Source organism: Emys orbicularis, chromosome 2 (genome assembly GCF_028017835.1).
Source record: "Emys orbicularis isolate rEmyOrb1 chromosome 2, rEmyOrb1.hap1, whole genome shotgun sequence".
Taxonomy (NCBI): Eukaryota; Metazoa; Chordata; order Testudines; family Emydidae; genus Emys; species Emys orbicularis.
Window position 1 is genome coordinate 214119679 of NC_088684.1, and position 24994 is coordinate 214144672.

The window sequence follows — 24994 nt, forward strand, 5'->3', positions numbered from 1 at the left end:
GGAAATTTCCATTACATGAGTCTGACGAAGTGGGTATTCACCCACGAAAGCTTATGCTCCAATACATCTGTTAGTCTATAAGGTGTCACAGGACTCTCTGTTGCTTTTTGGGAGAAGTTGTGTGCTATGGCCTGTGCTATTCAAAAGGTCAGACTAGCTGATCACAATGGTCCATTCTAGTCTATGCATCTAAGAAATGTCACCCAAATAGATATGACTGTAATCCTGCAGCTGATTGCACTGGCTGCATCTTTGCTTCCATGCAGATACACGGTGAGCTTCTGTGGTGTTCCACACCGTTGCAGTGGTCTGGCCTAGTGCAAATAGACAAATTAAACAAATTGATAAATAGAGAACAATTATTAAAACTTTTAATTGGAACTGCTGCTTGTAATCATAGAAGATGCAATTTTTTCCTACAAATATGAAATTCAAGTTGATATCATCCCTTTAAAATGGAAAATGCAAGCTGGTAGATGAATTGAGATATTGATTACTTACTGACACTGTAGCTCCTATAGATCTCTAGGTGATTAAATGCTATTAATTTTATAGGTTTTTTTAAATTTTGTTAATTGTCTTGTGCTATTTGAGTTGCAATTTTTTTGGCTATGTTGCATATTCGTTTGAAAATAGCAAATGCTGCTTCATAAATTAATAATCTTGTAACAGACTGCTTCAATGTCATTGAGTGGACCAGAGATGATATACTGTAGCACTGGTACATTTGGGACTATTTTTCTCTTAGTGGCAGAATCATATTGATGTATCAGACATGCTCATTTTAAGTCTAGCCCCTTTGTGCCCTGATGTCAATAACTTCTGCCATTGAAGTGCAGACTTAGGCTTTGATCCTGCAATGAAATCTGTGCCGGCTTAGGGGGCCTTAATGGTATTTATTATAGGGAGTTTATGACTGGTTATTTCACACAGTAGGTAAATGATTATAGGTTAGACATGCTCTTGAATAATTAAATCTCATAGCTGTCTCCTGCTAGAAGCAACACATCTCCATGTGAATGGAATTTAGAAGAAATATGTTCAAAGATGCGGACACACTGGGGAGGATTTGGATACTTTATAGAACGGATTTTAAGTATATTTTTTAAAATGTTCAAGTAAAAATAAATTCGTTTAGCTTTTGCTATGTTATTTGAAATTTCACATTGCTAATAGGTGTCAAAACTAAATGTGTGTATATTGCTACACCTATATATAGTGCTTTAAAAATATATAAATCTATGGTCCATACCTGCAAACATGCATCTGCTTAATTTTATGCATTTGAGCTGTCCCACTGAACTCAATAGGTTTATTCACATGCAGAAAGTTAAACACAGGTGTTTGCACTGCAGCATCAAGGCCTACTTTATCTGTGCAAAAACCACTAAACCGAATATCCATCAAAGGAAAACGTTAGCTGAATTTTTATTTTTGCAGGTCTCTATTGTGCATAACCTCAAAGTCATTTAAACATTTTTGTTTTTATTTTTCCAATTTTAACTCCTTCGATATCACTTGCAATACTTTTTTAATGACAGTCATAAATTGTTTTCCTTGACAGTTTGATGTATGTTTTTCCTTCTTTAAAAAAAAAACACAGGAGATTCACGTGATTCCACACTGCCTCTGTCAAATACACCAAGGTAAAAGACTATTTGCTAATTTTTGTATTAATTTCTCATATACTAACATTAAAGGGCTGTGTGGGGAAAGTCTGACATGTATATGACATGTTTATTGTTTCCATTCATCCCATCATTTGATAGTGCAATTATCCCTCCCACTTTCAAATTTAGTTATTCCAACCACATTTTTTTCCTTTAAGCAAGTTCAGTTCTAACACTGCAGTGCTAGTCTATAATCAGTTTCTAGGGGCTCGGCTACACTTGCAAGTTAGAGCACCTAACTCCTGAGGTGTCCACATTAGCAAGGCACTTAGAGCGCCTGGACTCTGCAGCTGGAGCGCTCCTCGTAATCCACCTCCATGAGACGCATAAAGCTTGCTGCGTCCCGGCTGAAACGCCCAGCTGTCAGTGTGGACGACGTGTTGCATTATTGTGCTGTGATTGGCCTCCAGAAACGTCCCATAATCCCCTGAAGTCAAGTGGCCACTCTTGTCATTGTTTTGAACTCGGCTGCAGGCATGCGGATATCCCCTTTCAAAGCTCCGTTTCTGACAGCCGGCATGCTTATCTGCTCCAGGACAAAGCAAACCATTACTGTGGAATGCTGCTGTTGTGAGTGTGTGAGAGAGAGGCGGGGGGAGGAGGATCTGCTGCTGTCTGAACTTACAAGACAGCATGCTGACACACTCTCTGCCCCCCAAAACACACTCTCTCCCCCCAAATACCCACAACACACTCCCTGTCACACTCCACACCCCCGCATTTGAAAAGCACGCTGCAGCCACTTGCACACTGGGATAGCTACCACAATGCACTGCTCTTTGTGGCATTGCTAGAACTGCTAATGTGGCCATGCCAGTGCGCTTGCAGCTGACCGTGTAAACACACAGCAGTGTTTTCCCTGCTGCGGTCTCCGAAGGCTGGTTTAACTCCCAGCGCTCAACATCTGCAAGTGTAGCCAAGCCCTAGAAAAGCATTCAGAAGTGAAGCTGTTAACATACCCAAGTTTGAGGCTGTCATCTCTGCTGACCCAAGAACAGGAGTCTTCTACCCTAATGTGTATTTTGTATTGCAGTATGTTAAGCTTTCAGGGGATCCCTTTTAATATCATGAAATGATCATATGCAAAACTGTATTTGGACTAATTTATTGAAGGACATACCAGTTAAATGTATAATAGTGATTAGAAACATAGGAATTGGCTTACTGGATCAGACTCATGGCCCATTTAGCCAAGTATCCGGTTTCCTACAGTGGCCACCACCAAATGCTTCAGAGGAAGGTGCAGGAAACTTTGCATTAAACAGATATGGGATAATCCCCCTGCAGTAGGTCTCTTCCTAATCTCTTGTAGAGGTTATCTAGTTTAGTACAACTTCAGGGTAAACCTCTGCATGAGTTTCCCCACTCAGTCTGACTTCACTAATTTCATATATTTTCTCAAGTAGCTGACAGACATGTTTTCAGACAACCTTATATATAAATATTCCTTCATTAGTACTGAAGGTGATGCCATCAAGGTCTATGTAAGAGTACGTCCCCCTTCAGAGGGAGCTGCATTAGCTGATGGGGATCAAGGCTTGTGCTTATCAGTTCTTTCATCAAACACTCTTCGTCTACATTCAAAGCCTGAGCCCAAGATCTTCACTTTTGATCATGTTGCAAATATGGACACAACCCAGGTAAATGGCTTTAAAATGACAAGCTTACTAAAATACGAAAAAATGGTTGCAATAACTATACAATATCTTTATCAATAGCTCTTTCCCTGGTTTTTACAGTAACCAGGCTGGCAATGCTCAGTTATAGTTACGCTATCAAGGCAAATTCATTTTCCTCTCCACTGCTTTAAGAATTTCTCTTTTTAAAGTTTTCATAAGAATTGCTCTTTGCATTTGTACAATGAAATTGCTGGGAAATTGTGCTTAATGATAGATGGGATATTATGGTCCTATAATATATGATGCTGCTAGAGAAACATTCTGTATAAGCAAATTACCACTGAAGCCCACTGCTGTAGGCCTAACAGAATAATACATGACAATAGATGGGAGTAGTAGTTAGGCAATTTATTCAATTCCATAACACTGAGCAATTGATTCAGTACCATAACAAAGTTCACTTACCTGTTTTGCAGTCAGCATTAGTAAAGGGTTGTGTGGCCTATTGTTGGTGCATTTGCTTTGTTGTGAGGGAAAAAAAAAAAAAAAGCCAGGTAGTCATTTGATGCATCTAGCCTGGCTATGCATCATTTAATATATAAATACACAAAGTTCTGTATGTAACATTATTGTTTTATAATAGATTTCTTATATTGTGGAAAATACTGGGGAAGAAAGTCTTGTAGAAAGTCTTTTATGTTTATGAAACCTTAATGCCAGCTTCCTTGTCCTTTTTCTCATCAGGAGGCAGTGTTTTCAAGTGTAGCCAAAAACATTGTTGAATCTTGTATGAATGGTTACAATGGAACCATCTTTGCATAGTAAGACATTTACATTTATTTCATATTAAACATGAGAGTTGTAAAAAATTAATTGCATCAATGAATACCAACTGATTTAAGTATCAGGGTATAACTTCATGCTCTGGTGTATTTGTTTAAAAAAAAAAAAAAAAGCTGCCTTCTCACTTGATACATCATCCCAAAGCGTGACATGGTGAAACTTTTTGCAGTTTACTTGTCGAAGACTACTTAATTTGTAAATCAGTATTTCTGAGGCTATCTGATGCAGTGTGGTTGTAGTTGTGTTTGTCTCAGGGTATTAGGGCAGTTAAGGTAATATCTTTTATTGGACCAACTTCTGTTGGTGAGAGAGAGAAGCTTTCAAGCTTACACAAAGCTTCTTCTCTAATACCCTGGGACCAACATGGCTACAACAACACTACTTACAACAATGGTAGACTTCAAGTTTACAGTGTGTTTTTTACATCTTCAGCTTATGAGAAATGATTTGTCCATGTCAAACTGCCAATTTGCATGAAAGATGCAGAGCAATGAGGGATGTCACTGCTAGAATAAATTTTGCTTATTTGGGATTTTTGTTTGTTCTCTTCTTCTTCTTTAGTGGCCAAACTGGATCAGGGAAAACTTTTACTATGATGGGTAAGTGTATAAAAGACTCATTTATATATATAAAGTTTTTTTTCTCAATACTAGTTTTGAGATATGGTTTAGTTTTAAAACATTTTTTTATGCTCTGTAAATTGTGATTTGGTTTTACCTTCGTCTGCAGGTAATTTTTTAATCTTACTGCTTTTGGGATTGCATAGCACTCCTAGTGCTTTCTGTCTTTCTCACAGCATTCCCAGAGAATGGGGATGGGTACCATCTTGCCCTCTTTTCTTTGAGGTGAAAAAGTCCATTCCCTATTTTCCAGCTGAAGTAAATAGCCCAATGAAATCAAATGTTTGTAGTCAAGTGGTTTTACAAAATTCTAAATACATCTTTTTAGTTTCCCCTTTTTGGTTCACAACCCCTCAATTTCTGGGAAAATATTCTGGTAGGTACCTCTTTTCTATGTTAAATATAGATAGCTAGATATGGACGTTTTCAAAAAGGCTGCCTTCCTAGTCTGGAATTAAAGGTCCATCTGTATATAAAAGGAGTTTACATTATTCTTGTGCTGTTCATAGCACTGGTAATTTTAAATACAACAGTTAGTCTGTCTCCCTTTTTACTTTTAAAGAGGGACAGTTGCCAAAACACCAAACTGAAAGGAGTGCCTGGCTCAGGGACTTGCTAAGAATTGGATGAACAAGGCAATTGAATTACTCTCAATCCTTGAAATGGTCCCTGCAGACCACGGTTGAGGCAGGCACATTGGTGGGAAGTTTGCACTGCTACTTCTTGGTCTGTGTGTGCACCTATTCTGTGAATAAATAGACTTTAGTATCCAGAGCTGTAAATCTCTCAGCCTTTCACAGGCACTAATTTAATTTAGATCTTTTTAAATGTCAGTTGACAAAGCAAAATCAACTGATTATTCGAGAAATAGTTTGATTTCTTCTTTCTTTGTTTTGCTGTGAATGATTGGTTAAAAGACTGGTAGTTGCAGTTTTGTATAATGGTATATGAGAGTGCCAACCAACTGCTGTTGTTGAATAGCATTTCTTAATTAAACCTACGAAATGTTGTTTTTAATTAAATCTCTTTAGGGCCATCTGACTCTGATAATTTCACACATAACCTGAGAGGAGTTATTCCTCGGAGCTTTGAATATCTCTTTTTTCTAATCGAACGTGAAAAAGAAAAGGTAAAACTTTTGTATTACTGAGGTCACAGGAATGTCTTACTTATGAAGTAGCTGAATAAATTAAATTTTGATTAGTGCTCAAGTTTCTTGTGTTATAACTGCCTTGCATCTACTTTACCAGTTTACATTTATTATAGTATCCTTTGTATATTGATAGCTACACGTGCCAATAGAAAGATTTAAATTTCTATACTGAAAGTAGCTATCTTTCTAGGTAAAAAAATTGTCCTTTGGGCACCATAAATGGTATTAAGGTACAATATATATCAATAATAACTTGATACCTTTATGAAGGAAATGAAACAAACCACTGCCATACTGTGTTAGAGACCAGCTCTCATAAAAACTATACGTCTATAGTAGAAGTTTTCATGTTTTACAGGCTGGTACTGGTAAGAGTTTTCTCTGTAAGTGCTCGTTTATTGAAATCTACAATGAACAGATATTTGACTTGCTGGATTCTGCTTCAGCTGGACTCTTTCTCAGGGAACATATCAAGAAGGGAGTCTTTGTCGTCGGTGCAGTGGAGCAGGTGTTAACCTCCGCTGCTGAAGCATATCAGGTAGTCTGTTTCATGCTGTTTGATATCTGGACATTGCTCTATCAGCAACATTGTACAATATTAGCTCTAGCAAAAATTAAAGTGCCTAAAAATAAAATGCTGATATCTTTTGAAAAATATTTTGTAGAAATCGAACATCTATAAACAGAGAAATATTTTGTTTATTCTAACTTTTCTCCAAAGCATGCATGTTCCACATCAGTCCTTGGTGAATGTTAGAAATTATGAAAGTTGTAGGATTTGGGGAGTATAAAAATGCACTGATGTTAATCATCTGCTGATGTTTGCAGTGGACCTCAGTGGTATAGTAGCAGGTTTCTTTGTCCCACTACACTGTTGTTCCAGATATCCTTCACACTGTACATCCAGGTGTTGAGTAAGCCTTACTCTTCTAATGATCAGAGCACATGGCTTGTCTGTGGCTTTAAAAGGTTTTATTTGTACAATGTTAACATATTTGTATAAAAACATAAAAAGGGGAAATAGAACTTTGGAAAACAAAAGGACATTTTATATAGCAAAGACTTGGAAAGTCATATCAGTGAATTGGCAGTCAAAATATAGCATAGCAATTTTTAGACTAAAATTGTAAAACATGGAATTGGGTTGACAAGAGTGAAGGAAAGTGAATATTTATTTCTAAACCTATAAGCTAATGTTCAAATCATAAACACTGTGATACTCATTAGGATTTCCAACTGTATTACATTTTTATATGAAGATATTCTGGTGCTAAAAGTCAGTGGTTGTAATGGTTTATTGAAAGGTCTCATACTGGAATATGTTTACTCTCTGTCAAACCCATTGTATCTGAGTGTTGGGATCACTTTGAAATACGCTAGATGGTGCTATTTGGTGTCTCTTCTTGCTGCTAAGGTGTTAACTATGGGCTGGAGAAATCGCCGTGTAGCATCTACCTCAATGAATAGAGAATCCTCAAGATCGCATGCGGTCTTCACTATTACTGTAGATTCAATGGAGAAGAACAGTGAGGTTGTTAACATCCGATCCTCCCAGCTGAACTTGGTGGATTTGGCAGGGTCTGAGAGACAAAAAGATACCCATACTGAAGGAGTCAGGTTAAAGGTTGGTGCTACATATCTGTGGTTACTTCCTTTTTCTCTTCAGTTAAAGATTTAAAAAAAAAAAAACACCTTGTTTTAATCAGGACAGTTGTCTTCTCACTTTCACTCTCTTGTATGTTTTAGGAGGCAGGTAACATAAACCGGTCATTAAGCTGCCTGGGCCAAGTGATCACAGCGCTTGTTGATGTGGGTAATGGAAAACAAAGACACATTTGCTACAGGGACTCAAAGCTCACTTTTCTGCTACGGGTAACACATAATCAGTTTTCATTTAATAGTTTTAAAAAGAAAAATACATTGATTTTTATACTGAGAAGAGAAAAACTGAGCTCAGTTCTGTAAAATTGGGCTGCTTGCTTTCACTGTTGTTAACGCTTCCTGGAAAATCAATTTCCACATGCCATAGGATTTCAGAATTATTATCCTTTTGCCTATAGTAAGGTCTTAGGATGAATTGTAAGGATCTGAAAAACACAGACTTTTCAGTTTGTTCCTCTGCTCAAAGGAAAAAGAGAAACTTTGAAAAATATATTGATAATATCCAGACAACAGAAAGATAAACTCTGTTGCTGTTACAATGAATGTCTTCAGTTACCTGTGTGTGTGTGTGTGTGTGTGTGTGCTAATCTATTTTAATGAGAGTGGAGGATAAGTTCTATTCCCCAGCCTATATATCGCAGAAGTGTAATAGTCACTGACTTGAAATGCTTCTAACCTTAAAGGTTTTATCTGTCCTCTAACTAGCCACACCAAACGTTAGCAGGATGTAGCTGGTATTAGCGACAGATAAACTTCCTGAAGATTGGAAGATGAGTATTCTCATTGTATGAAGGGCTCTTTTAAAGAGAAACTGCAAAGCAATTATGAGGATTGAGTGAATTCCAGTGTTCTCTGTTGAATACCATCACTAACCAGAATGCATCATTCTGTGACCTCAAATACCAAGTTTGGTTACAATCCATGATAGTATTAGTGATGTCACAGGCATTTGTTCCCTATTCCACGATGACAGCATTCTACCCATTCCTTCTCCAAACACTTTTTTCCATGCAATCGATTGGTCTTAATCCTCTATCTTAAGAATTTCTATCTCTCTCTCATTCATATAAGTATAAAAAGTTGAAATTCTGTCTGTCCATTGTTTTCTTGTACCCCACTCTTATAAAGAGATCCACAACAACAGATCCTTACCCCCAAATAGAACACCATTGAAGTTTGTGAGTCTTCTTGCAGGACTGGGGTCTTAGATTGTAAGTGCCTTAGGTGATACCTTAGCTATTCTATTCTGTACATATATAAGTGCACCGCCGGCACTCAACAAATAATACTGACGTTTCTAAAGATCTATATCTAACAGTGAGAAGTTAGTTGTCTCTTTGATCAGTCAGTTCCCAGCCTGTCTGCTAAGACTATCAAGTGTCTATGTGAGTGATTTTTTTTGTGATAATGATGCTTATCCAGTAGAAAATGGAGCCAGGTAATCAACATATTTCACATAGGTAGCCAAATGGCTGGCCTTCAGGGTGGTAATAACTTTCAATTGCTATTGACCAGAGTTCTAAAGTGAAAGATTTGATATCTCATTACAGATTTCCTGAGTCTCCTTTTGCCAAGGATAGCACACTGCCCAGTTCTAAATCTCTGAAATGATCCTCATTTAATTACAAATCCCTTCACAATATAACAAGATTAAGGTTCTTGAAACTAAACTCTTATTTATATTTAAGGTTGTGTCCTCCTTTCATAACCAGCTTTGAAATAAAGCTTCAGAAAGGAATGTAGAGATTTTTCAAGTAAACCCATTCTAGTCTAAGGCCTTGGCTACACTTGAGAATTCACAGCACTGCCGTGGCAGCGCTGTGAAGCGCGAGTGTAGTTGCGCCGCCAGCGCTGCGAGAGCTCTCTCGCAGTGCTGCAAGTACTCCACCTCTCCGAGGGGAATAGCTTGCAGCGCTACGAGCGAGCATGCAGCGCTGCAGGCGCTGATTACACTGGCGCTGTACAGCGCTGCACTCGCTGCGCTCGGGGGGGGGCATTTTCACACCCCTGAGCGCAGCAAGTTGCAGCACTGTACAGCGCCAGTGTAGCCAGCGCCTATAATTACATACCAGACAACTTGTGAAAGAAGTATTAATTTCTAGCTCTAACCAAAACCCTTCAACTTAAGCATATTTTCATATTTTTCAAACAGGATTCTCTTGGAGGTAATGCAAAAACATGCATAATTGCAAATGTTCATCCTGGATCTAGATGTTTTGGTGAAACTCTGTCCACCCTTAATTTTGCTCAACGAGCAAAGTTGATTAAAAACAAGGTAAAAAATTATTTAATATCTTTACTATCATGACTTAAATGACAAAATATTGTATTTGTTTATATTATATGTGAACCAATTCATTTTAAGAAACGTTTTTGTTTACTATGGTTAACTCAAATGAAAATCATATTGAAAAAACAAATTTGCTTGCTTGGGTTTAGAACAGGGGTGGGCAAGTCCGGCCCCTCAGGACTTTGAATCCGGCCTGCGGGATTGCCCCCGTGGCGCCACAGGCCCAGCGCCGCTCTCAGAAGCGGCCCCCGGGTGGGGGGGGTAGAGGGCTCCGCATGCGTTGCCCTTCCATCCGGGCACTGCCCCCCGCAGCTCCCATTGGCCGGGAATGGGGAACCGCAGCCAATGGGAGATTCTGGGGAGGTACCTGGAGGCATGGCAAGGGCAGCGCATGCAGAGCCCTCCATCCCTCCTCCCCCCCCCCCCCCCCCCCGGGGCCGCAGCACTTCCTGGCGGCACCGGGGACAGGCAGGCAGGGAGCCTGCCCTGGCCCGCATGCCTCTGCCTCCCCGTAGCCGCTTTAGGTAAGCGGCGCCGGGCCGGAGCTCGAACCCCTCCTGCCTGCACCTCACACCCCTCCTGCACCCCAACTCCCTGCCCTAAGCCCCCTGCTGCCCCCTGCCCCCCCTGCCCCCCAACCCCCTGCCGCACCCTGCACCCCAACCCCCTGCCCCGGCCCTGCATACCATTTCCCCACCCAGATGTGGCCCTCGGCCCAAAAAGTTTGCCCATCCCTGGTTTAGAATAACTAAAACTATTTTAAAAAAATTGAATTTACTTTTCACTATTTCTGCAGTTTATCCTTTATACTTTATTCAGCATGGACAATGGAAACATACTATTTACACTCATTTGTTTTTCATGTGTTATTTGTTCTTCGAATCTGCAGCATTCCATGGAAATGTGTAAATTCAAACAAAGCTTTAATTAAATGCTTTAATGATTATTTTAAAGCTTTGTAATACTCTGTTTTTCCTACCTAAATTTTGGATCTAAGCAACATGCCATTACCTGTTTAAATGTATGGTAACTTTTAAGTTCTTTCTGCATCTTGAGTGAGCTTGAAGGTATATTGGCTTCTGATTTTGCAGCTATGTAGTCTGTTATATGCTGTTTGCCTTTGTTCAGCCTAAAATTTTCAGGATTAAATTCTAGTTCAGCAAACTGTAGACTAAATTTTCAAGTGTCCATGATTTTCAGATATTAAGAAACTATTGAAGTTGAAGATATTCGAAAAAGAAATTGAGCTCTGTCCTGTTTCCAAAGATTCTTCTCTTTTAAAATGATTAGCTGTATGGGCAGTTATCTACTACTTTCCAATATTTGATTCTAATTACCTTGAGAATAGATTGTTTCTGATGTTACTTCATATAAAAAATGTAATCTTAAATACTTTATTCATTGCTTTTAATATTTTCTTTCAAAATTCCTACAAAAGGCTGTGATAAACGAAGACACGCAAGGGAATGTGAGCCAGCTCCAAGCTGAAGTGAAGAAATTGAAAGAGCAGCTTGCTCAACTTACTTTAGGGCAGTCTACTCAGGATATTTCTATTTCAAGAGGTAGGAGAAACAAAAGAATAGAAAGCTCCTGCATTCTAGAGCAAAAAGGAGATTTTAAACTGTTCTAATATTGACTTGGTGAACAAATAGCATCACGTAGTTTGTATGCCTTAAGGATTGCATTTTGCTTAGGCACAACATACTATTTTACACAACTATAATAGCAAATGTGTCTAATTTTGCAGGAACCTGTGTTAACCTAATGATCATTTTGTTTTCGTTTTACTCTTACCATACTGTGTGCGTTAGGCAAAACTTCTATTATAGTTTGACTTTTGCTGTTGAAGCTGGAAGAAAATTCTAGGCATTTAGTTCATAAAAGTGCTGGAAATCAAGCCCTTGAGATAAACCAAAACGTTTGTTTATGATGGTCAATGTGGAGGGGTTCTGTTTTTTCTCATTAGACAAGTTATTGCACAAACCTGTTGATTCTGGCTTCCTTTTACTCCAGTTTTGTTCATTTCTGAATGTAATTCTAGGAAAAAATATTTTGTGGGAATGAAAATAAAAAGCTAGGCTTATATACAATACAGTAGAGAATAAAGTTAATGGGATTTTTATTACTCTTCAAACTTTACTTGTAGCTTTTCACTGAACTGTTGTATCTGCTGCACAGATCCTGATACAGCTTCCCACTAAGCGTAGTTCCCTGGCTGAAATATGCTGCCCCAGAGTATTTTATTACTATGGTAGCAATCTTGGCCTGGTAATTCTCTTATTGTGTTCCTATACCAATTGTGGCCTGATCTTCCCAAGACACAAGGGATTTCAATCCAGCACCAGGAGTTACTGCATTTAAAAGACTTGGCTAATATAAAACATCCTTGCTCAGTTTTTTGCAAGGAAAAAAAAAATCACACATCTGCTGCTACGCACAGAATTAGAGTTTAAATCATAAAAATATGTGATAATGGTTAACATGTGATATTAAATCAGTCACTCATGCTATCATGTCTAGATATAGGCAGAAATCTCAACAATTTCATATTACATCCATTACAATAGCTTGGAATCTGGAAAAACTAAAGGATAATTTTTAATAGATTTAAAACATCATATACGTTTTAAGAAAAGAAAAATCTTGTCTGAAAACTGACACAATAGACATAGTCTGAACAATTAAGAATCTTGGCACACATTTTGAGCTGTAGAAATAAAGATATGGAGTATCATTATCAGTTGATTGTAAAACACAATGGCATTCGAAAATATATATATTAACTAGAAATTTTTTTGATGAATTGATTTTTTGGGGGGGTCTGAAACTATTAGTCAAATTTGACAAATAGCTTCAGTTGAAAAAAGCCATTTGTTTCAAGTTTTTCATGTTGAAATGTTTTCAGTTTGAAATGGCATTTTGATTTTAAATTTGTCCAATTTAAAAAAACAACACACACAAGGATGAAAACACCTGAAATGGCCAAAATGAAATGAGAAACGCAAAAAAGATTGTTTCAAATTGATCAAAATGTTTTGCCTTGACTTGAAACTAATTGAAAAACTGGGAAAAAAAATCATTTTGAATTACCTTGAAACATTCTGGTTGATTTGAAACAAAATCTTTTTGAGTTTTTTTTTATTTGAAGAAAAGATTGTTTAAAAAAATTGTTTGAGTCAAACCGGAATATTTTCACCTTATTTGGTTCTGCCCCCAAGCTGAAAAATCAATTATTCACTCAGCTCTAATCATAATGGGATAGTTATTTTGCCCTTTAGATATTATGATGATTAGTATCCCATAAATATCTATAATAGTCCACGTTATTATGCACAGAATGTAATATTAATGTCAAATTCATGTTATAAAATGCTAAAAAAGCATCTGAAGCTAATGCTATATTTTCCATACTTCCTTAGCTGAACACATGAATTAAAAAAAAAAAAGCTAAATTCAAAACCCCTTTACTCGTTAGGTACAACTTTGTATGCCAACTTTAATTGACTGAGTAAAGTTTTGTGTATCATAAATTGACAGACCCTAATAGTATCATTAGAGGGTGTTCTAGAACTGTAATGTAAATATGCCCATACATATGTTCCATATATTATTCTGGGAAAAATGAAGTGTTGGAAACACTATAAATATAGTTGGTAAACATGAAAGACAATTTAAATAATTTGTATCTTAATAAATATGGTGTTTCATTCTTTAACTTTCTATTAAGCTGCTCTTGGACAAGGTCAGGAAAATACAAATTACATGAACTGCTTTCTTGAGGCAATGCTGTTCTTGGAGAAATCTGAAAGTGAAAAGAAGGTAAGAATTCGCTGCCTTTTCTCTAGCATATCCTGCTTATTTTTTGATTAAAGCTAAGGATGAGTAAACCTACTGAAGCTCCACTATAGTTGAGATTGTCCTGCTTTGTTAAATAAAAAATTATGTTTACAAAGACAGGAAAGTGTAGTTACTAGAAGGAGAGATTATAAACTAGTAGAATTTTGAATTTTTAAGGTAATGTCCAAGTTTCATAAAGAAAAAACATAGGAAACTTTTGATTAATAATCAGATTGTGCCCCATAGTGAGTTGATTTTTTTTTTAAAGTCACAAGGTCAGTTTCACTTACAAAAATATGAATGTGATAATAAAATTTTAATTTTGTACATAAAATATTATTATAGGTAGTATGGTATAACTTGTTTAAGTTTGTGATAAATACATCTATTTGGAGATTGCCATTGTCCTTTTTTTCCCCTGACTACTAAATCAGTATTTATTGTTTTAAGACTTTGTTAGAAAAAGTTGCTCAACTAGAAGATCTTTGTGGCAAAAAGGAGAAATTCATTCAGTCCAATAAAATGATAGTTAAATTCCGGGAGGACCATATAGTGCGCCTGGAGAGATTACACAAAGAAGCTCGTGGCAGTTTAGTGCCCAAAGAGCAGGATGATCTCATCAATGAACTGAGAGAGGAATTGCGGACACTGAGAGAACAGGTAAATATTTTTACTTATTGTTCCATTCCAAAACAATCTGATGAAGCTAATGAACAACACAAAAAGAGAGAGCTTTTTTACTGTTTAAAGATAAAGAAACAACTGACCTTTAATCACTGTTGGTATTTAGTTCAAAGGTATCATGAGCACAATCTACCCAGTTCTCTAAACTATGAAATTACTGTACTTAATGCTATTTGGTTTAAATCACTGATAGACTTCCTTATGTTAAGGAAAACTCTTATCGCTGGAGTTAGGAAACTCAGCCCTGTGTTAAAAATAGGACAGAAAGACAGACTACTTTAATAATTCTGTAGTTGAACCTACATATTCTAGGCTAAATTGTAATCTTAATGTTTCTAGAGGAAGACGCTCATATGTAATGATCAGGATTACTGCAATACTACAGAATGTTTAAAAATTAAATTTACTGATTACCGTATATAATCGTTTATAAGCCGAATATTTTTGGTAAAAAAGTGACGCATCAAAGAGTGGGGGTCGGCTTATAAACGGGTCTACACCAAAATTTGATGTTTTTAAACTATGGAATCATTTAATTGAATATCTAATACATTGTCGTTTTGTTTACCTGGCGCGTCTGCAGGCATGGAGCCCCTCAGCTCCCAGTGGCCGTGGTTCGCCGTTCCCAGCCAATGGGAGCTGCAGGAAGTGGTGCGTCACTTCCCGCAGTTCCCATTGGCTGGAAACGGCAAACCGCGGCCACTGGGAGCTGAGGGTCTCCATGCCTGTGAACACTCCAGGTAAACAAAACGTCCCGACCCGCCAGCGGCTTACCCTGACGGGCTGGGAGCCAAAGTTTTCCAGCCCTTGAAATATAGGATCGGCTTATGAAAAGGTCATAAAGTTTTTGCTATTTTTACTCCTCCATCTTGTGGGGTCGGTTTATAAATGAACAGGCTAATGAACAAGTATATACGGTAATTCTTCGATCATTACTTACTCATGTATACACGTTTTGAGAGTAAATTCCAGTGAAGTAATAAAACCAGTTTGCCAGCTCTTTAAGAAATCTGAAAAGTCCTCCATGGTTTAGGGAAGCCCTCTTTTTCTTTTCCTTTACAATTTAATGCTTTTGAAAGGTAACAGATTGGCAGCCCTATATACTGACTCCTCCGTGAAATAGCCGTTTTTGTAAACTACTTTGCTTTTTTGCAACACTTTAACAAATATCCGCATGTCACATATGCATAGATGGAACAACATCCACGAATTGCTAAGTATGCCATGGAGAATCACAGCCTCAGAGAGGAGAACAAACGACTTCGTTCCTTACAGTCAGTGAAAAGGGCTCAAGAACTTGATGCTCAGACCATTGCAGAACTAGAAAAAGCTTTCTTGGAGGCTTCAGCCACAGAGAAAAATAATGGAGGTAAAAATACACTATGACATATTCCTTTCATAAGCTAATACTCGTTTTAAAATGTAATAATTAGTGTATTTTTGAGAAACCCTAAGTATTTTCTTTAGCACTTAAAATATTTTAAGTGGCAGTGCTTCTGGTGGAATTTGATGGTTTAACATTCTTTATTAAATTCATATTTTAACATATTTTTTAAATGAAAAACTTCAGATGTTGCATAAGCAATCTATTTGTCTAAACATAATACAAAATGCACACATCTCAATGTGAAACACTTTTGCAAAACTTGTATTTTAATTTTTAAACTTTTCATCAATTTAATCTACCACATGGTAGTGTTAAAAACATTCTTTAAAAGGGCCCTTCTTCAGGGCATGTGATAATACTGTGTAGTAGTTGGCAATACGTATTCGTTTTCTATTTCATCCTTTTTTGTGATGCAAAAAAATTTGAGAATGGTTAAACCACTGGTGTGCTGCAACCATTGTCTATCATACTGACCAATGTTCTCTAACTGTTTCCCTGTTCTTCCCCATTAGTCTGAGTGTATCCGTCTGTTGTCTCTTTTTTATGTTTAGGTTGTAAGCTCTTTGGAGCAGGAACTGTCTTTCTCTTCTCTGTTTGCACAGCACCTAACACAGTGGGATTGTGCTTCCTGACTAGATGTTACAGAAATACAAATAAAAAAAATAATTACATAGTGCTTATGTTCATGTGGACTATTGTTAGTGTCCGGTTGGCTTAGTCTGAGTTGCTGGACTGTTCAAAAAATTGTTCTTATTTTGTTGATAGAGCTTATTATGATTTTGAATTGTTCAGGATGATATCCGAGAATATCTTTGTTTGTTTCTTAGGTCATCAATTGTATTCCACCACTACATCAACAGAAAGCAATTCGTTGGTGTCTTTTGAAAGGTTGAAAGCACGCCTGCTGCATACTCAGAGTGAACTGGAAAGTTCAAAACAAGAATATGAAGAATTTAAAGAGCTAACCAAGTGAGAGGAAACAATGTAGAAATGTTTTAAACTAATAATCTTCTGCAAAATATATTTTGCTAGAATAGACATGTATTAATATTCTTTTACGGTCAAATCCTGGACCCAGAAGTCTTCTAGAGAGAGCCAGAGTGAGGGGAGAAAGGGAAAACATAATCCTCCCCATATCATTACAGTCCATTGAGCAACAGTTTACAGACATCACATTAGTCTTGTATAGTTGGAGATCCACTTACCCTGCTCCTGCTTCTTCACATTAGGATGTCGGGAGTCCCTGCAGAGCAGATCTTTATGGTATGCAGTCTCCCTAAATCATGATCTGTATAGTAGAAGTCCACTTGGCTACAAAGGGAGGGCTGAACCCATTGTGTTTTACTTTTTCATGATTTTGCCCTGAATCCCAGCAGATGCCTCCCGCAGGGCTGAAGCCCCTAGACCACCCTCCCCGCTGGGCAGAAGCCCCTAGCCTCACCACCCCGCTGCAGGGCAGAAGCCCCGAGCACACCTCCCTCCAGTCTGCTAGGTGGAGAATATGGGCGGGGGAGAGGCGCCATGAAGGAACTTACATTTAAAAAACCCATATATTAAAGCTTAAATAGTTTTACCTACAAACTTAATGGTTTAGCAAATACATTGGACACCAGTTTCCACTCTGTCCTGAGCAGCAATAAACTGAGATCCTGCTCCCATTGATACTTATGAAGTTTTGTTATTGTCTCTGAGATCAGAATGGGAAGTGGATAGTGATAACACTAAACAGTTACACAAATAATCCATGCTTGCACGAGACTCTTGACACTGCAATGATGTGAATGATGTCCGCTATCTCACTACTGACATACAAAACTACAAAATATTACACAGTGAAAGATCTTCCCAAATTTCTACTTACCTTTAATAAATTACTCGGCTTGTTAAAATAAATACTTAAGAATGTTATTTTAACAATACTTGAAAAGAATGTTTAGAGGTTTTTATTAATCTTGTCAAGCTTCAGTTCAGGTTTCTGATTGAAGTTTTGGTATGGGTGATGCGATCTGCTCTTTAGAGGAAACAAAAAGCTCTAAACTCAGGTGTTGCTGGGTAAAGGAGGGAGTGATTTTTCCATTTTAAGGCTGTGTTTAAGTGTGCATGTATTTTGTCAATTATGTGATCACAAAGCAGCTTTTATTAGCTCTTTTAATGGGGTCCACTGATCCTATAAATAGCATAGTCTCAAAATTGAAATATTTTGATGGCTTGGATGAAAGTGTCTGGAATTGTTTTTCAGTATGATAGTTACACCGCACCTTAATGTCAGACTAATGATGATAGAGTGCATGATGACTTTTGGGCTTTGTAGTAGGCTCTCTCTGAGCTGAGGGGTGAAAACATTATCTAATTCTTGTGTCTAAACAGGAAACGGCATCTGGAAATTGAGTCAGAACTTCAGTCCCTTCAGAAAGCAAACCAGCATCTTGAAAATATTTTGGAGGCAACCAAGGCACACAAACGTCATGAAGTCTCTCAACTGAATAAAATGCACAGAGAAACTATTAAGGTACAGGAATCTGTTAATGAGAGGTTGTAAATACAGCAGTATATAGTTACATCTGAGTTGGATGAAACAAAAGATTTCTTTAGTAAAAATCAGAGTGTAACATACTTTGCCTGACAAGTTTTTCAGTATATAAGCTCACTATATGATTAAAGTGGTATCTTCATTTCTATCTTTTGTTCTGAAATACTTCCTGATGCACTACTGCTTGTAACTGAATTGCAAATCAGAAAAAACATGCAGTTGTGTGGAATATAATTGACCAGCTTTGACCGTTTTACTTTATCCTGTATTTTGTTTATAGAATTATGAAATATGTTGCACTATAATTAAGGCTACGATTTTGTCACGGAAGTAATGGATTCCGTGACTTCCAAAAACCTCCGTGACTTCAGGCAGCTGGAAGCTGCAGGGTCCCGCCACCACCTGCAGCGGCCAGGAGCTGTGAGGTACCCCTGCCACTTGAGGCCCCCAGATCTCCTTAGTGGCGGGGGGGGACCCCACAGCTCCTCTCTGCCACAGACACCGGGGGGGACCCTGCAGCTTCTAGCAGCCACAGGCGGAAGGGGACCCCACAGCTCCAAGTCGTGGGGTGGAGGAGGACCCTGGAGCTCCAAGCCCCCATGGTGGTGGGCAGGGCCGGCTCCAGGCACCAGCTTGGCAAGCAGGTGCTTGGGGCGGCCACTCCGGAGAGGGGCGGCAGGTCCAGCTATTCGGCGGCAATTCAGCGGACGGTCCCTCAGTCCCGCTCAGAGCGAAGGACCTTCCGCCGAATTGCCGCCGCAGATCGCGATCGCGGCTTTTTTTTTTTTTTTTTTTTTTTTTTGGCTGCTTGGGGCGGCCAAAACCCTGGAGCCGGCCCTGGTGGTGGGGGTCCCAGAGCTCCCAGCCGGCCCCCACAGTTGCCCAGTGGCTCCCCATTTTGTCATGGATATTTTTAGTAAAAGTCAGGGACAGGTCACGGGCAATAAAGAAAAATTCATGGAAGCCTGTGACCTGTCCATGATTTTTACTATAAATATCTGTGACAAAATCTTAGCCTTAACTATAATCTGTGGCTATTTTATATTTAAACTAATGCTTCCTTCATAATTTCTGCAACAGAGCATGACTACTCCGACAAAGGCTTACCAACTAAGGTCTCGTCTGGTGCCACGAATAAGCCCTGAAATCTTTGTCTGTGATTCCATGGATATTCAGAGTTCTGGGGAGGTGGTGGATAATATTTTCAATGAGCCAGTTCCTCCGGAGATGAATGAACAAGCTTATGAGGCCATTGCTGAGGAGCTCAGAATGGTGCAGGTAAATCTTCAGAATAAGAGTGGAAGTGCATATGTAATTGGGGTTTTTTTGTTTTTGTTTTTTTTACAAAAGCATGTTTTGATAGTCCATTGAGTAATATCATCTTTTCACCAAAAATAACTTTGGTTTTAATCTAACAATTCACTTATAAAACCAAAGTAAATGTTTAATAAATATTTTAGTATATTATTGTAATGCCTAGTAGCATGCTATGCTGTACTGATGCACCTTTAGCATTTCCAGTGTAAACTCCACTAAGAGAGTTGGGTATTTTAATTCAAACTTGTTATGCATTTTCTCTATCTACATATTATTCATTTATATTTCGTGAGAAGTCTTAGTTTAACAGAAATGGCACGCTCCAGGGCATTTAAACCTGAATACTCAAACCAAACTGTTCAATCACAGGGATACTCAGGCAGAGGGGCCACCATCATTCAAAACTGTGGCTTAGTTCAAAGGTAGAAGAGACTGCATTATTTGAGAACCTGTTTAAAACTGTATAAAACCTCAGTCCTTTTATCCTTTTTTTAAAATTTCCTGAAAAGAGATGCTTTTGCCATAGAAGAGCAAAGCAAGGTTTCTGAGATAATCTTGATAATGTGACTCTATTTTCATTAATACGAAAACTTGTATATAACAGAACTCCTTGCTGAACTGCCCTCAAACATTTCATATATCTCATAGATATTCCCAGAAATCTCTAGTCCATTTTTGTCTATTCTGAAGAGCAATTTGATGGATCAGGTCCCTCCATTTAAACTTCTACACACATACTTAAAGTTAAGAATGTGCATGTGTGCAGGATTGGGTCCCATGTTTGTATTTTGCTTTGAGGGATTTCCCAGAGATCTGTGGTACTGATAAACCAATAGTTATCTTTCTGAATGTCCTTGCTTCAAGCCATAAAGACTTAAAATAGTCAAGATTTTTGTATTTGGTGTACATAGAAGGTCTGACCATATGCCATATGAAAATAACTGAAAGAGAAGCTTTCTAATTATGCATGTCTGCCATGGTACAGGAACAACTGAGCACTCTTCAAATCAAGCTGGATGAGGAAGAAAGTAAGAACATAAAACTTCAGCAACATATTGATAAACTGGAGCATCATTCTGCACAAATGCAGGAGGTGAGGTAGCTGTGGAAATCAGTTTTTCGTGAGAGAGTATATACAAAAGATGTGAATATCAATCACATTTCTCAACTATTTTCTGGCCCCTCTTTAGTGAATTACTTGGAATTTTAAGAGGCAAAACTGCTAAAATTATAACACCAGAACTGAGCAGAAAGACCAGCTAGACAACAGCCAGCATCGGTGCTTTCTAAAACTTATTTTGAAATATTTAAAGCTGCTTGATCATAGAGGAAAAGTATAAATGGCGAGGCACCCAAGATACCTACTGGTGGTGTTTTTTGCCCAATTTCATGATGTGTGGTAAATTACCAGTTGTCTCAAAAAATATTTTCCCTAAAATTTTGCAGTGCTAAAAATACACCTAGTTCTAGCTGTGAACGAACAAAAGTGTCATTACTATATATAAAGTTTACAGGTCCTCTTTCTTTCTTTTTTCTATTTGTGGATCTACCCAGCCTAGCTAACCAAAACTAAAACAGTTGTGTGGAATATTTTTCTGCAATATATGCACAATGCGCTGTGTAACACATACGAAACAGCTCCCCCATCTGTGACTGAGTTAAGTCACTTAATCTCTTCAGCCCCCTTACCTCCCTAAAGTGGTTATCTATCTCATTAAGGGTTTGGGAAGCTTGTAAAGTTCACTGAAGACAAAATACGCAATTTAGGTGTGAGGAATTATTCCACTGAGTTATACAATTCACTTTTGTTGATAGGCAGAGCTTATAAATGGTGATCTCACAGTAAAATTAAGGAATAGATTTTAGGGTAATGCCATAAAGTGGATAACATGCTCTCTTTGTGGTATAGTGGGAGTTGTAGTGTAGTAGAAAAGATGAGTGTGGCAAAGGGAAGATGGGATTGACAGAGAAGAGCATCAGTCTTCCCCCATGCTTCCATTACTTCAGCTTGGGAGCAGATATGAAGTTCAAAATTGTCAGGTAAAGGGTACTTAAAGTGAGGCTGATAGGTCCTTTTTTATCTCAGTTTGCTTCCTCAATTACCTCAATAGTTCTTCTTGCTCTATGGGCTTCCAGTTTACTAAGCTATTCACAACCATAACACACTTGAATGTTCAGGACTCATGTGATTGGTTTGATTATAAATATCCAAAATAACTTTCTCAGCATACAGAGAAATGCATTTTACATAGTCAGAGCTGGAAAATACACAACACATAAAAATATTTCTATTATTTCAACTATGATTTATACGCTCCTATACTCCCCTTCCATTTTTAAATTTTATTTCTCTTCTAAAGCTATTCTCATCAGAAAGAAGTAACTGGAATAAAGAACAGCAGGAGCTTCTTGGACAGATAACATTTCTCAAAACACAACTTCAAGACACTCAAAGCAAGACTGATAGTAAGTCTGTGTAGCACTGAAATGCTGTGTGAATTTCTCAAGAGGTTTAATGTTTTGAAGCTACTATGACAAATACTGAATAACTGCTTTGGTTGTGTAATGATATATATATATATATATATATAATTCTGTCCTATGAGTAATTTTTCCTGTCCACTCTTGATCAACCTGCATAGTTGGTCATAGAGTTTAAGGTCAGAAAAGGCCGCCAGATCATCTACTCTGACCTCCTCTATATCACAGGATCTCCAGTTATAGACGGTGGAAGGAGACGATTCATCCTAAGTGAATATGAAATATTGTTTTAGAAGGTTAAAATAATTTAAAATAATAAAAAAGGAAAAGGGCGCACGATCATTCTACCAAGCTACAGTCCCAGATTCAGGAGCAAGTTTTAACCTTCCTTCTTATTTGTTCCCTTCTATCATTTTAAGTTTTTAAAAAATGCCTTCACTTGTCTTAACTCCCACTGGTGTCTGTCTACTATAATGCCTGCATTATATTCTGAGGGCATAGACCTAGCATACCTATATATTTTTAACATTTCCAGTTAGATTGGTTAGACAACTAGAAATATAGTAATGTTTGAACTCATTTTCCTGATACAACTAATATAGAAGCTATTGGACTTTTCTTTTTCCATACTTCTCATACATGATTAGCTTAGAATATTTAAAACTCACAAGTGTGGTAAACAGGTGAACCTACTTAAGATGACTTTTTAAAATACAAAATACAGTAAAATGTGAGAACACTTAAACAATAAGCAAATTCTAAATCTACTCTCAAGATTACACTGCCTATAAAATTAAATTGGGTTAACATGCATTTAGTTTACAATTCTGACTTACAATTACATGCCCCCCTCCTAGCATCCTTTTGATTCTATATACACTTTTTCTACAAGTCAGTACTTCACTGACCCTTCTTTACCTCTTTTTTTTTTCTCCGTAAGTTTTTTTCCCCACAGTTTTTTGAGGAAATGGCCATTTTTACTGAGAGTTGTATGTAGTTTTGTTTAATTTTCACATAAGATTTTTCAACATCCCTGATATTGCATCTGCAAGTGAGCATTTTTATAAATTAACAAAACTTCATACATTTCTGCATGTTTTTGACAGTATTAAAAAGTGAAGTCCATGACTTACGTATTGTCCTGCAGTCTGCAGACAAGGAGCTGTCTGTTGTAAAGATGGAGTATAACACCTTCAGAGAAAATCAAGAGAAGGAAATGAGTCAACTCTCTATGAGACATATGGATGTACAACTCCAACTGGATAATGTTAGGTATGTGGTCAGTTCCTTCTTAGTGGAAGTTTCTAAGCCTTCCACATGAGAGTGCATCCAGATTCTTAATTCTATGCTAATATGTGCTAACTTTCACTGTAAATAATCATTCCTATAAAGCAGAGCTCAAGTTAACCACTGTATTTTTTGGTACATACACACACTGCTTTTACAGGCTCAACTATTTCCTGTATATTTAGAAGATAAGGAAAAAAGGTGGTGAAATTAACAGAGACTACAGGGAAGCCTCCTTAATTTCAACATTTGTGCCCATAGCATTTTTCCATTGCAGTAGAATCTCAGCGTTACGGACACCTTGGGAATGGAGGTAGTCCGTAACTCTCAAATGTTCGTAACTCTGAACAAAGTGCAGTTCAGGCTCAGCAGCTGACACTCCAGGCCAGGCTTCAGCAGCAGCTGAGCTCCCTACTGAGTGCTGGCCTGAGTCTGCAAGCTTGTCTCCCTCCCCTCGATGTGTATGTGTGAGAGAGAGAGAGAGAGAGAGAGAAAACAGTGTGTCCCCCTCCCCAGGGAGGGGAAGTAAAAACAGTGTATCCCTGTCCTGGCCAGGGAGGCACGGGGGGGGGCAGCACGTCCTCCTTCCAGCGGGGGTGAGGGCTGGCAGGGATGAAAGCGCAGACCCCAGTGCTGCTTCTGCTCAGCTGGCTCCAGCTGCCTTGGGCTGGCAGCCCCAGCATCTTGCTGTAAGTGGCTGCCTCTCGTGGGGGAGGGGGAGGGACAGGCAGCCCAAATGTGCCTACCTTTAAGATGCAATACAGGCACAGTACAGTATTGCTTTTTTTCCTTTCATTTATTTATTTATTTATTTATTTGTCTCTGCTGCTGCCTGATTGGTTACTTCCAGTTTCACATGGTGTCCCATTGACCGGTCAGTCCATAACTCTGGTGTTCGTATCTTTGAGGTTCTACTGTACATGTGATTTTTCCAGTAAGTGTTCTGACCTCCCTTAAGTAGAGTGAATTTGCTGAGGAAGCCTGTTTTTTTTTTCAATTCTTTAATGCTAAAATTAAAAGCCTCGCTCTAGTTTGCCCATGATGTCACTGCTTCACATTGTTGTGTGCATCGAAAAATCCATATAACTAAAATGAAAACATACATTTAAAATCAGTTTGTTCAAAGGTTGGCAATTCAGGATTGAAAATCTTTCTGTACTACATGCTATAGTTGACATTAAGTGCTATTAGGAGCAGGAAACTGGTAAGATTTTATTTATCATTCAATAGCAAGTGATATTAAACAGGCACATTTGCACTAAAGTAACACAATTTCAGTGCATGGGAAATCTTTTCCATTAAGCAAGATGACAAGTGGTCTTGACTGCATTATTGCATCCTATTGGGATTACATCTTATGTGGCATGTGACATCTTCTAAGCAATATATTGAAGACGGAGACCCATGCATCAAAACTGATGACATGGTTTCACTGTTGTGCCTAATTAAATATTAAGAGACTGACCCTTTTAGAGGTGCTCTAGTAAATACCAATCTACCAGCTCTGTATTCGTTTTATGTTTCGTAACCTTTGTCAGCAGGTGCATAGCCCCTCTAATTTTTTACTTTTAACCTTAATAAGTATTAAGTGACCTAAATATTCCTCAAGCTAAC

General features: G+C 38.0%; 1 protein-coding gene across 1 annotated transcript in view; it reads left to right on the top strand.

Annotated features, from left to right (window-relative positions):
* The window catches only part of KIF15 (kinesin family member 15), a 47081-nt gene that overhangs the window by 2138 nt on the left and 19949 nt on the right, over positions 1 to 24994 (top strand). Inside the window, exons 2-20 of the mRNA XM_065399090.1 lie at positions 1604 to 1646; positions 3127 to 3310; positions 4034 to 4110; positions 4694 to 4731; positions 5784 to 5881; positions 6264 to 6443; positions 7320 to 7529; positions 7652 to 7777; positions 9720 to 9842; positions 11296 to 11419; positions 13600 to 13676; positions 14145 to 14354; positions 15570 to 15747; positions 16593 to 16734; positions 18133 to 18274; positions 19376 to 19573; positions 20598 to 20705; positions 21973 to 22078; positions 23200 to 23365. Coding sequence (XP_065255162.1) covers positions 1604 to 1646; positions 3127 to 3310; positions 4034 to 4110; positions 4694 to 4731; positions 5784 to 5881; positions 6264 to 6443; positions 7320 to 7529; positions 7652 to 7777; positions 9720 to 9842; positions 11296 to 11419; positions 13600 to 13676; positions 14145 to 14354; positions 15570 to 15747; positions 16593 to 16734; positions 18133 to 18274; positions 19376 to 19573; positions 20598 to 20705; positions 21973 to 22078; positions 23200 to 23365 — 2530 coding nt within the window. The remainder of the gene's footprint in view (positions 1 to 1603; positions 1647 to 3126; positions 3311 to 4033; positions 4111 to 4693; positions 4732 to 5783; positions 5882 to 6263; positions 6444 to 7319; positions 7530 to 7651; positions 7778 to 9719; positions 9843 to 11295; positions 11420 to 13599; positions 13677 to 14144; positions 14355 to 15569; positions 15748 to 16592; positions 16735 to 18132; positions 18275 to 19375; positions 19574 to 20597; positions 20706 to 21972; positions 22079 to 23199; positions 23366 to 24994) is intronic.